The 13,906-nt window shown below is 37.2% G+C and overlaps 1 protein-coding gene across 1 annotated transcript in view; it reads right to left on the reverse strand.

The window, feature by feature from the left end:
• Positions 1-13,906, reverse strand: part of TTC29 (tetratricopeptide repeat domain 29) — a 230,970-nt gene that overhangs the window by 25,196 nt on the left and 191,868 nt on the right. The window contains exon 7 of the mRNA XM_007944121.1: positions 9,104-9,195. Within this exon, the coding sequence (XP_007942312.1) occupies positions 9,104-9,195 (92 nt within the window). The remainder of the gene's footprint in view (positions 1-9,103; positions 9,196-13,906) is intronic.

Below are 13,906 nucleotides of genomic sequence, written 5' to 3' on the forward strand. Positions count from 1 at the left end.
ATGGTCGATCTTCATCCATTTCAGGAGGTGGCATATGATCAAGAACCCATGATATTGTAGGAAGAAGTTGAAGCTGCACTAAAGGAAGTGGCAAAAAACAAGGCTCCAGGAATAGATGGAATGCCCATTGAGATGTTTGTTTCAACAAACAGATGCCTTGCTGGAGACACTCGCTCAGCTATGCCAAGAGTTTTGGAAGACAGCTATGCAGTCAACTGACTGGAAGAGATAAGTTTGTACCCATGGGTTTGTACCCACTCCAAAGAAAGGTGATCCCACAGAATGTGGACATTATTGAACAATATCATTAATTTCACATGCAAATAAAATCTTACTGAAGATAATTCAAAAACGGTTGCAGCAGCATATTGACAGAGAACTTCCAGAAATGCAAACTGGATTCAAAAAAGGATGTGAAATGAGGGATATCATTGCTGATGTCAGACGGCTCTTGGCTGAAAGCAAAGAATACCAGAAAGATGCTTACTTGTGTTTTATTGACTATGGAAATGCATTTGATTGTGTGCATCATAACAAATTATGGATAACATTGAGAAGAATGGGGATTCCAGAATGCAGGGACACTGCATGGTTTAAAATCAAGATAGGTGTACATCAGGGTTGTGTCCTTTCACCATACTTACTCAATTTGTATGCTGAGCAAATAATCCAAGAAGCTGGACTAAATGAAGAAGAATGTAGTATCAAGATTGGAGGATGATTCATTAACAACCTGTGATATGCTGATGACAGAACTTTGCTTGCTGAAAGTGAAGATGACTTGAAGCACTTACTGATGAAGATTAAAGACTACAGTCTGCACTATGGATTACACCTCAATATAAAGAAAACAGAAAAATGGTTACTTGCATTTTATTGACTATACAAAAGCACTTGATTGTATGGGTCATAACAAATTGTGGATAATAATTAGAAGAACAGGAATTCCAGAACACTTAATTGCATTCATGAGGAACCTGTCCATAGACAAGGAGGCTGTTGTTCGAACAGAACAAGGGAACACTACATGGTTTAAAATCAAGAAGGGAGTGCATCAGGGTTGTATCCTTTCACCATACTTATTCAATCTATATGCTGAGCAAATATCCAAGAAGCTGGCCTATATGAAGAAGAAGGTAGCATCAGGATTGGAGGAAGACTCATTAACAACCTGTTATATGCTGATGACACAACTTTGCTTGCTGAAAGTGAGGATGACTTGAAGCGCTTACTAATGAAGATTGAAGGATAAAGCCTGCAGTATGGATTACATCTTAAAATAAAGAAAAAAGTCCTCACAACTGGATCTATAAGCAGCATTTATGGTAATGCTGAAGTTGTCAAAGACTTCACATTGCTTGGTTCTACAATCAATGCCAATGGAAGCATCAGTCAGGACATCAGACGATATATAGCACTGGGCAAGTTGGCTGCAAAGGACCTCTTTCAAGTGCTGAGGAGCAAAGATGTCTCCTTGAGGACTAAGGTGCACTTGACACAAACCATGATATTTTCAATAGCCTCATATGCATGTGAGAGCTGGACAATGAATAAAGAAGACCAAAGAAGAATTGATGCTCTTGAGTTATGGTGCTGGCGAAGAATGCTGAAAGTGCCATGGACTGCTAAAAGAACTAACAGATCTGTCCTGGAGCAAGTGCAGCCCGAATGCTCCTTGGAAGCGAGAATGTCTAGACTTCCTCTCACCTACTTTGGTCATGTTGTCAGAAGCGACCATTCCCTGGAGAAAGATGTCATGTTTGGTAAGGTAGAGTGTTGACAAAAGAGGGGAAGGCCCTCAACCAGATGGACTGACACAGTGACTGTGGTGATGGGCTCAAATATAGCAGAGATAGTGGAGTTGGCCCGGGACTGGGTGGTGTTTTGTTCTGCCATGCATAGGGTTGCTATGAGTCAGAGACAACTCAACAGCACCTAACAACAACATAAAGAAAACAAAAATCCTCACAACTGGCCCAATAAGCAGCATCACAATAAATGGAGAAAAGACTGAAGTTGTCAAAAACTTCATATTACTTGTTTCTGCAAACAATGAAAATGGAAGCAGGAATCAAGATATAAAATGATGTATAGCACTGGCAAATAGGCTGCAAAAGACCTCTTTAAAGTGCTGAAGAGCAAAGATATCTCCTTGAAGACTAAGGTGTGCCTGACACAAGCCATGGTATTTTCAATCATGTCATATGCATGTGAGAGCTGGACAATGAATAAGAAAGATCAAAGAAGAGTTGATGCTTTTGAGTTGTGTGGTGTTGGTGAAGAATGCTGAAAGTACCATGGACTGCTAAAAGAACTAACAAATCTGTCCTGGAAGAAGTGCAGCCGAGATGTTCCTTGGAAGTGAGAATGGCCAGAATTCTTCTCACCTACTTTGGTCCATGTTGTAAGAAAGGACCATTCCCTGGAGAAGGATATCATGCTTGGTAAAGTGGAAGGTCAACCAAACGGGAAGGCCCTCAACAAGGTAGATTGACACAGTGGCTACAAATATTGGTTGAGGTATAGCAAGGATCATGGGGCTGTCACAGGCTTGGACAGTATTTCATTCTGCTGTACATAGGGTTGCTATGAGTTGGAGATGACTCGATGGCACCTAACAACAACAACCTCTACTAGAGAAGAAAACTGTGTTTTATTAAGCATTACTTTTGCAAAATCTTCCATTAGGCAGTAAGTTATACACTACAATATGAAAGTAGCCTGTGCAAAGCAGACAGCTACGTGAAGTCCTGATTCTCTTTTGTAGGAAGCAGAGTCAACAGACTAACATTTTTTGTTGTTTACTTTGTAGGTATCAGGTACCATCAAATGTATCTTTTTTCCCTCCTACTTATTGGTACAAGAAAGCTCTACATTTCAAAAATAGACTACTGCTTTTTATGAGCCTGTCTTCAATTTTTCATAACAAGATTCTGTAATCTTCCTCTGTATTTGGGCATTGCTCAGTTCTCCAGATAAACTATGAACTGTTTGAGGAACTTTCCAAATGCAGTGAGAGCTGGACTGCGTTGGAGTAAAATATGACAAAAAAGGTACACTTATTATTTTCATTTAAATATTTTCTTGTGTGATGAAAGTGCATAAGAGAATTTGAAAATATAAAAATATTAATAAAGGAAATAATACAATACTTAGAATTTTGAGCAAATTTGTGGATTCCTAAGGCTATTATTATTATTGTTTTTAAATTGGTATCAACTTTGTAAGCTATTTTCTGGACTGTAATATTCAAGAAAAAAACTGATCAAAAAAAATCTTTGCTTTTCACTTCAAAATTTTAGGGAAAAATTATTATTATATATTCTTAAACTAAAGTGAACTCAGTGAAGCTTATTTATGTTCATGTTCCTGAAGCTGATATATGTTTGAAGGAAGTGCATTTTGGATTAGGTTTGGCCTGCTGAGGATTGTTATATCACAATATATAAAAAATTCAAACAACAAAAAACAAAACAAAAAAAATTGTTTAGAGAACAAGAAACACAAAATAGTATAAATAAAACTATTACTGGTTGACTTGAGTTGTCTTTTTTCCCCCAAAGGAGTAACAGATCTCCAAAACACCCAGAATGATCCAAAACTTGCCCTGAGAAATAATCCTACAGAAGAAATCTTATTATAAACTATATGCTCTATGCAGTGAATGTACAGTTCTGTAGTGAACAAAATTGTTAATATAGCTTCTAAAATATATGCTGGCTAAAAAGACTCTCAATTTAAAAGTTAGCAATAGGCTGTAAAAACAATCTTCCTTTAAAAGGGGAAAAAATCAAATATTTTCTTACAGAATGGCTACAGATTATTCGTATAAGTTAAAGGACAAGGTTAAAATGTTAGACAAATATTAATTCCAGTTTTCTATATGCAGTGCACAGGTGCAACTTGAACAGCATATTATATGGGATAATCATTAAACTCATTCAACCAGACCTTAGAGAGTTAAAAACATATATTCTGAGGAACAGGACTCCTCGGTCCAAAGAATGAGAATGAAACAGTGCAGAATATTTGTGTATCAAGGTGATTCCAGTTTCCAACTGGGAAAACAGGACTGTTAACACCCACATCCCCCGACAACTGTCCAATTATGTATATCACACTTGGCCTACTGTTTGCAGTAGAAGTAATCAATAAAGGATGTGGTTGAGTGAACATAGATTTTGGTTGAACCAATGCATGAAAACTTAATCATTTACTCAGAGAGAAGAAATCAAATAGAGCGGAGATGAAACAGCCACCAAGGGGTTTGTTGATTGTGCCACCAAGTTTGTGGGCCACAGATGAACGTAATAAGGCAAATGGAATCAGTGACAGGAGAAAATGTAAAAAGCTATTCTTAATTTCATGAATTAATAGAAATGTTTTGATGTATTTTTTGGTCATTTTTAGGAAATTCCACGTCAAAGGCTTGATGTTCCATTTTAAAGAATATATGAAAATTACTAGGGCATGCCATTTCTCTCAAGCAAGAAGAAATTAATTTTCAGCTATAACAGAAAGGTAATTTTCACACTTGAAACTTTGTACTGATTGATTTAAAGATCTCCACAGTGAAAAGCCTTCTAGGAAATAATTTAACCCTAGTTCGCAAGAAAATTTACAATCAGTATGAGATAAACCCAGAGATGGGCTAGTTATGGTCAGTGTGTCTTGAACATCTCTCCTTTCTGTGACCTTTTCCTCCTAGTTTTTTTTTTTTTTTAAAAGCAATCATGAAAAGTGAATTTATTCTGTAAATCTTCACCCAAATCCTAAAAAAAAAAAAAAAAAAAAAAGCAATCATGATTACGTTGGAGAGTTGTGATAGTTATTTCAGTAGATGAGGCAAATATTACTTATAATGATAAAGAAAATAGAGGATTTTTCCTCTCTAAATTATGCAGATTGAATGAGTATACACTAATGGTATGTACTTGGTAATTTCTCAACTAATTTTATCCTTGCTTTGTGGACCATTGTTCTGTTTGAGAAAATTCTTATAGCTGTCATAAGGCCATTGTTGTGATCATTTTAGAATATCAACTTTTTTTTTCCACTAGCATTCCAAGTATGGGGAGGAAATACACTACAAACGTCTATCTGTTGTTACGTTGCTTAAAGTCTTGTGTAATTAATATTATTCATACAAATACAAAAAATAACAAACCTGCTTACCATTAAAGCCTTCATCAATCAATCATCAACTCATCTAACACCAGGGCCAGGTCTAGTATTACCAAATGGGCAACTCTATATTACTGACTACTCAGTCTTGAAGGAATGTGGCGTGTTTTCAATTGAAAGCTTAGTATAAATTCTTATAACCATTTTAGAAGCTTCCAGCCTTAGAGCTTATTCACCTTTCATACACGCTTAGCTGATGGCCTTAGACACACACTTATCCTAGGCATGGCTATCCTCTTCCATTTCCTTTAAAGAGATAAAATATGTTTATAGAGATAGGGCTACCATTAGTGAAACCTGTGCAATTGCACAGGTTAGGAAAAAGAGATTTAGAGTTGATGCTAGCTTAGCATGCAGCTTGATTTATTTCTCAGCTGCCACCACCATAATTTCCTCTATGTTGGCTGGGTTCCATTTCTTGCATGTTGCTGCTAACCTGAGAAAGACAGTTTAAGACTATGAAAGGGGCATATATATATATTTGTTGTTGTTAGATGCCCTTGAGTTATTTCCAACTCATAGTGATCCCACACACAACAGAACGAAACAAACACTGCCTGGTCTTGTGCCACCTTCACAATCATTGTTATACTTGAGGTTACTGCTGCAGCCACTGTGTCAATCCATCTCGCTGAAGGTCTTCCTTTTTTTTCATTGATCCTCTATATTACCAAACATGAAGTCCTTCTTCAGAGATTGGTCACTCTTGTCCAAACTACGTGAGATGTATGTATCTCATAGAACATTAAGAATTTCAAGTGAAATTTTCTAAACATGACCACAAAATCTATGTCACAGCATTTGGAGGATTTAGTGCACTTTAAAAAGGCTCTGTAGATATCCATGGTGTTATTGCCTACCTGTATAGAATTTTTGGTTTTGAACCACACAGTTGTCAACAGATCATACTCGAGTTATTTTCCACTAATGGTGAAAGACTATCCTGAGATCTGAGTGTTACCTCATGAGCAACAAAAACACTGTTCAATGGTACATTTGGATTGGAAAGCTCACTATGGCCTAGGGACAAGTTTTCCCTGTGACCTCAGAAGAAGCATGTCCTGCACCCTCTTATGTATCACATAACATTCTAAAATTAAGAACCCATACCTACTATATAAATCACTGATGATTTTATTTGTACTTTAGGTGATGAAAATTCTTGTAAGTGGAATTCATTTCATTGTATGCTTGTCCCAAGGCAGGTTGCTAGACTGTTGAGTGTATTCAAACAGCATAGTACCTACTCCCTACCAAAACCGTACCCTACGTAATGATATATCAGACATAGCTGTATCCTTTCCCGCTACCAAATCCCAAATAATTCATCAATATTGAAACATTAGATTGTCTGTCTTTGTTGAGAAAGTTTACCAGATGGTTGTTTGACTCTCCCATAGTTTTGAATGTTTAGATCAGGAATTCAAATTCTGGGGCTGAGGCTAAAATATTCCAGATGAGACACAAATTTAATAGGGGAGAATTCTTCAGACAACTTTCTGTATCCCAAAGTTTCAAAAATAATTATAAAGGCCATTAATTGCATTTGGCAGTGAATTTCATATCAGTACACAGTGGTGACTACCCCTCTGTGTGAAAGGTCACTCTACATATACTCAACTTTAAATATCTAAAGCATTTTGTTAACTAGGACAATATTCCGTAATTATTGCGTCCCGAAAACATTGGAAGAATGACACTCCCCCTTCAATAACCAAAGGGACATTCTAACACTTGTCTTATCCTGTCACATAGTAGGTGCTCAATAAATGTTAATGAAAAGAAAATATTTTTACCCAGAGTTTTATCTCTTTAGTTATCAATTGAAATGTCATTTCATAAAACTTATTTTATAAATACTGGTTTGAGGAACCAATATTGATACATTATTGTTAACCAAAGTCCATAGTTTACATTAGGGTTCATTCTTTATGTTATAGGTCCTCTTTTTATTATTATTATTTTACAACAAAATAACAGCAGCAATCTGGACAAGAAAACAGAATAATTGCTCACAATTACACAAGAAGGGACAGATGTCGGGCTTGGGCTAGCTCTATGTGACCCACATGTCTTAACTCTTTTTATTTGTGGATGTGTGTGTTTAATTTTTAAAAATTTTCTATTTTGTTGTTGTTTCTGAGAATATGCACAGCAAAACATACACCAATTTAACCATTTCTGCATCTCATGGTTTTGAAAAATGCACAATGCCATTTATCCATCATTACAGAACCATGTGCAATAGTTTCACTGTCCTTGAAATGTCCTGTGAGATTCACCATCTCACCTTTTTTTCCCCTCCTGGCAACCACAAGTCATTTTATTGTCTTTATAGCTTTGCCAAGGAGCCCTGGTGGCACACTGGTTAAGCACTCGATTGCTAAATGAAAGGTTGATAATTTGAACTCACCACCACTCCACAGAAGAAAGATGTGGCAGTCAGCTTTCATAAAGATTTACAGCCTTGGAAACCCTATGGAACAGGGTTCTATAACTCTGTCCTATAAGGTTGTTATGAGTTGGAATTGACTTGATGGCAATGGATTATAGTTTTGCCTTGTTCAGAATGTCATATAGATGAAGCCATGCAGTTTGTAGCCACTTCAGACAGGGCTTCTTTCACTTAGAAATAAGTATCTAAGTTTCCTCCATGTCTTTTCATAGATCAATAGCTCATTTATTGTTATCACTGAATAATACTCCATTACCCACAGTTGCTTCCAAGTCTTGGCAATTGCAAATAAAATTGCTACAAATATTCATGTGTAGGTTTTCATGTGGATGGTATTAGTATTTGAAGCAATGACATGGTACTTAGGACAATGATGAGTTCACTTTCAAATCACTGGGCATTTAATGTTTTAAATATCTTTCAGATAACAATGTTACCTTTTAAAGAATATGCCAATATGTATTTACAACTGAACAACAAAATGGGAAGAAATTACAATTTTGGGTTAACTCAATTTATATCTATTATTATTTATTATTATCATTGACATTGTTATAGTCATTCTCAGAAATCTGTATCTTGGATATGCCAAGATAACACACAAAACCTTCAAGAATAGGAGCCCTGGTGGCACAGAGGCACAAAATGTCAGCAGTTGAAACCTACTAGCTGCTCTGTGAGAGAAAGATGAGGCAGCCTGCTTCTGTAAAGATTTACAGAATCTTGGAATCTTGGAAACCCTATGGGGCAGTTCTACCCTGTCCTAAAGGGTCACTATGATTTGGAATCAAATCAATGGCAATGAATTTACCTTCAAGAACTTTTCAGTTTTATTCTATCTTGGTTTAATCATAATGCTATGTTATGTAACCATTAAATGGTGAACACAAAAATCACAATACAATGCGTGAAAGGCAAGTTATCTACTTGCCACAGAAAAACATATATCAGAAATTTTCATGTATCCTTTCATTAAATTTTTTCTTTTAAATGAAATCATGGCAATATTGTTTTGTGCCCAATTGTTTATCCAGATAGGCTCAAAGGACAGATGTCTTAATGCAAGAAGCATGATTGAACCATAAATGGAAACTTCTCCAAGAAGAGTTCTGGAAAGGTTATGGTGAGCCAGTCACTGAAGCATGCTGTATATTTCTGTGCTCTCTGCTTTTTTAACCTGTGAGAGGTGACCTGGTTTTTTCCCTTCTATTCAAGGTCATCACTAAACTTAGAGAAGGCCAAAAAGAAAATATTACAAAGAGGGAACAGACAAAGAAGAGTTTAGATGCATATTTTAAAACACCATATTGGTTTAAAATAACTGATGATGAAAGGGTCACTTAAGAAGGGCACTGCTTAAAATTTAAGCAGGCAGTAATGGGAAGCGACAGACCTCAAACAATTTAAGTCTTTCACAGTTGAGTGAGTTCACAGTGACAGCAAGACACGGATGTGCTAGCTTACCTCTGCAGGACCTTGGCTTTTGCTTCATAGGCTCTCCCCAGGCTGAGATCATCATCCAGGTCGGTAGAGACTGCAGTGTAAGTGTTAAGGACCTATTGGAAAGGGAAATACGTATGAAACATATAGCATGACCAGACACACTGATGTTTCATTTCATAAGAGAAGATTAAAATTAGTAGTGGTTTTTAATGTCTCCATAAAAAGTCTTTTGTATATTAAAAATTCATGCTGGTGTGGTTTATTTTTATCTATAGTATAACTTGTTTCATAGCAATCTCTTTGAGCCATGACAGTGAGGTCTTACTTTGGTAAAAATAATTCTCTTCCAGCACAATCCCAAATCTTCCAATTTATATAACTTAGGTGTGAATAAATAATTGAATGGTTTACAACATTATTTTAAAATATGGGACTATTATCTAAGGTAATATAAGGCAGATTATAATATTCTACTATTGTAGCTTAAATATCACTTTTCTTTCTATAAATAGCTGTTTGAAAAGCATGAATTTAGGTACCAGGCAATTTCTAAATCTATCATTTTATTAGATGCATATCTCAAAGTTTGTATACATATACAGTATACACTAAAAATATTTCTTACAAATGTACTTCATTATCAACAATCTCTTCAATAGTCAAAAGATTACAGCTGCCACAGCCAAACATATGATCTTAATTTAATACTGACATCATCCATATAATTTTCCTTTTCACTTTTTTTCCCTTCTAATGGCCAGAAGGGGAGCTCTGGTAGCATAGTGGCTAAGACACTTGCCTGCTAACCAGAGGGCTGGCGGTTCAAACCCACCAGCCACTCCTCGGAAGGAAGGTTGGGCAATCCTACTTCCGAAGTGATGCTGTCTCGGAAACCCAAGGAGGGGTCGCTATGAGTCGGGTTTGACTCGACGGCACATAACAACAACAACAACAATGGCCAGAAGGAGAAAAATACATCAAAAATAAAGACCCATTCTTTCTCATTCTTTCATTGTTACTTGACCCAACCTATTACACACATGAGGACACAAGAAATCTCCAAAAACCTTTATGGAAATCCATTTTGCACATTTTCTAAGAAAGAATTAGTGAAAGTCATTGGATGGTGTCTGGGAGAGGGAGTCAGTGTGAGAGAGGACATAAATGTGTCTTATGTGTTAAGTGCCTATATACAGGCAGCTGACCATGTTTAAGTATTAAAGACTGGCTTCATACTACTTTTTATTTTCTTAAAGTAAATATTTGGGAAATAACTTCAGTGAGGCCATTGTGATATCTTACAAAATTTGGGTTTAATGTAATTTTTAAGAGACTGCTTAAAAATGTTAGTGGCTCTGACTCATGGTGATCCCGTGTGTAACAGAACAAAATGTTGCCCGGTCCTGAACCATCTTCACAATCATTGGTTTACTTGAGTTCATTGTTACAGCTGCTGTATATTTTGAGTGCCTTCTAACCCTAGGGGGCTCATCTTCCAGCATTATATCAGACAACATTATATTATGATCCACAGGGTTTGTGTTGGCTATTTTTCAGAAATAGATTGCCAGGCCCTTTTTCCTAATTTATCTTAATCTGGAAGCTCCACTAAAACCTATCCACCATGGGTGACCCTGTTGGTATTTGAAATACTGGTATCATAGCCTCCAGAATCATAGCAACATGCAAGCCGCCATAGTATGACCAACTGACAGGCAGATGGTGGGCTTGACAAAATATGGACATTAAAACTTACTAATTGATACATTTTGACCCAATGTTTTAATTCATGCTAAACCTGTAAAATAAAAGAAGTCTTTTAATAAGCTTTATATAAACCTAAGAACTTTCTTTTTATTGTGTTCACATAACTGACAAACCTTGATTCAATTTGGGGTGACTTGACACAGACCTTTCTGAGTTCAGAGGTAGAACCTATGAATTTTGTAAGTTTAAAAAGACCTTACTGAATCCAAACATCATGATATTTAGAAAGAGACTCTATAACATCCTTCAAAGTACATACGTTCTCATATGGCATTCTGGATGGAATACTATTATATTTTATGTAAAAACTAGTTTTTCCAGCAAATATTATTACTGTTGTTGTTGTTGTTGTTGTTGTTTGCTGTCGAGTCGGCCCCGCCTCAAAGCTACCCCTCCTTGGGTTTCCGAGGCAGTATCACTACGGAAGTAGGATTGCCCAACCTTCCTTCCGAGGAGTGGCTGGTGGGTTTGAACCACCAGCCTTCTGGTGAGCAGTCAAGTGCCTTAGGCACTATGCTACCAGAGCTCCTAGGTACTATATCAGACACTAGGAAATATTAAATAAAGGAAGACATACAGTCCTCAGGGTATTTACAGTCTAAGTCCCACAGACGTGGGACTGAAGCAATTATGTAACTTAGCAATGAGTGAAGACAGGCTTTTCTGTGCTAAACTGTGCTTATACTACACCACTCTTCCATGCCCCAGCCACCTGGGATCCTGAAGCAGCACAGTGACTACTAAACTGCTCAATTTAATCTGAGGGGTGTGACCATTTAGCCACAGATAGAGGAGTAAGTGTTTAAGAAATCATAGGTAGATACTTCAGTGTTGCTTAATTCTAGCTCCCAACCATGTCCCGTACTTTAAGGAGGCAGTAGGGGCAACAATCAGCTCAATCTGGGGTTTTGACTCTGGTTTTAGGCTTGATCCTATAGCAGTGTCTTCATGGGCCAGATGTGATCTAATGCAATGACATTAACACCTCAGAGTAAGAAGAACTGAATTCAAATACTAGCTCTTTAACTCTCAACACATCTGGGCCAAGCAAGCTCCCATGAGTTTAATTTTCTTAGAAGTAAAACATAACAAAGCAAAACAAAAGCTATCTCTCTAGGGTTGTTGTGAGGCTACCAGGAGTTAACATATTATGTAAATGTTAGGACAAGAACCCCTGGTGGGAGTTTCCCTCCTCAAAAGTAAAGACAACACATTTATCTGTAGCTTGAGGCAGTTCGTGTGTCCACTGAAACACTTTACATAGAAATATGAAGTAGATAGGCTGTAGGAAGAATATAGTTTTTAATATTGGCCCAATAGGGAAAGAAATCCATATTGAGGGCCTTGAGAAGTGCTGTCCGAATCAAAGGAAGATCTGGTCTAAATTTAAGAAAGCCATGGTCTCTACTCTCAGGAATGCAAGCTCTACTTAAAGCGGAAAATCATATAGGTGAAGTCATAAGGAATATACAAGTCAAGATGTAGTAGACTGGTGAATTCTATAGTTCAAAACAGTGTGGAATAAACTCTGGGTGTACGGAGGTCTTCATTAATATCTGTATCTCTATATATCTCTGTATCTATAACTATACTTGGGAGCTCTGGTGGCGTAGTGCCTAAAGGCATTTGACTGCTAACCAGAAGGCTGGTAGATCAAACCCACTAGCCACTCCTCAGAAGGAAGACTGGGTAGGCAATCTACTTTCATGGTGATACTGCCCCTTGGAAACCCAGGGAGGGGTCGCTGTGAGTTGGATCTGACTCGATGGCAGTGAGTTTGGTTTTTGGTTCATAACTATATCTACATCTATATCTATCTCCTTGGAAGGAAGATTGGGCAATCTACTTCCATAGTGATACTGCCTCAGAAACCCAAGAAGGGGTCGCTATGAGTCAGGTCTGACTCGACGGCACATAACAACAACAACAACAACATATGGGGAGGGGGAGAGAGAGAGAGAGAGAGAGAGAGAGCGAGAAAATAGGAAAGTAGCCTTGTCCTTCCAGAAGATGATAATAAATTCTGTGCCTGACCTCTGGCACCTTTAAAGGGACATATAAGAAGACATTATTAGGTCTAGTAATATCTAATAAAGTCCCTGCATGGTGCAAACAGTTAAGTGTTTGATATTAACTGAAAGTTTGGCAGTTTGAACCTACACAGAAGTGCCTCAGAAGAAAGACCTGGCTACCTGCTTCAGTAAAGCTTACAACCAAGAAAACTCAAAACTCTTATGGAATTCATTTCTACTCTGTAACACGTGGGAGCTCTGGTGGCATAGTGCCTAAGGCATAGTGGTTGCCATGAGTCGGAACTGACCTGCCAGTAACAGCAGTGGGTAATATCAAACACCCATTTGTTTTCTTTCTGTTACTTGCTTATAACTATCAATTATGAGGGTGCTTTGAACATAAGGAAATAAACTCTTTGTTACTGATCCCTCTTCCTGCCTTCCTCTATATCTGCACTTCTTACCCCATTGCAATTTCTCTCTTATATTCCTTTTATTTTAGATAACATTGAAGGAGAAAATGTCCTCCAATCATGGCCCTTATGTTCACTTTCATAATTGAAGCTTACTTTAAATAACTATGATGACTATCACTAAGGCCTAACTTTTCCAAATTAGAAACAACCCCTTCTAAGCCCCTCTGCCCAGAGAGCCATTATAAAAAATATGCCCCAGTTCATTGGTTTTAAAAACTTTTCATTTTAAGATCATTGTAGACTCACATGCAGTTGTAAGAAATAATACAGAAAGATCTCATATAACCCTTCACCCAATTTTCTCCAATGGTAAAACATCTTGCAATATCAATACAATATTACAACCAAGAAGTTGACATTGCTACAATCCAGTGACCATATCCAGATTTTATCAGTTTTACATGCACTCACATGTGTGTGTGTGTGTTAAATTCTATGTTATTTTATCACACGAATATATTCATATGCTCTGGGTGATACAAATGGTTTGTGCTCATCTACTAACCTAAAGGTTGGTGGTTGTAACTCACCCAGTGGGGCCACAGAAGAAAGGCCTGGCAAGCTGCATC

The sequence above is a fragment of the Orycteropus afer genome, unplaced genomic scaffold, assembly GCF_000298275.1.
Source record: "Orycteropus afer afer isolate SDZICR_OR568_19922 unplaced genomic scaffold, OryAfe1.0 scaffold00120, whole genome shotgun sequence".
Lineage (NCBI taxonomy): Eukaryota > Metazoa > Chordata > Mammalia > Tubulidentata > Orycteropodidae > Orycteropus > Orycteropus afer.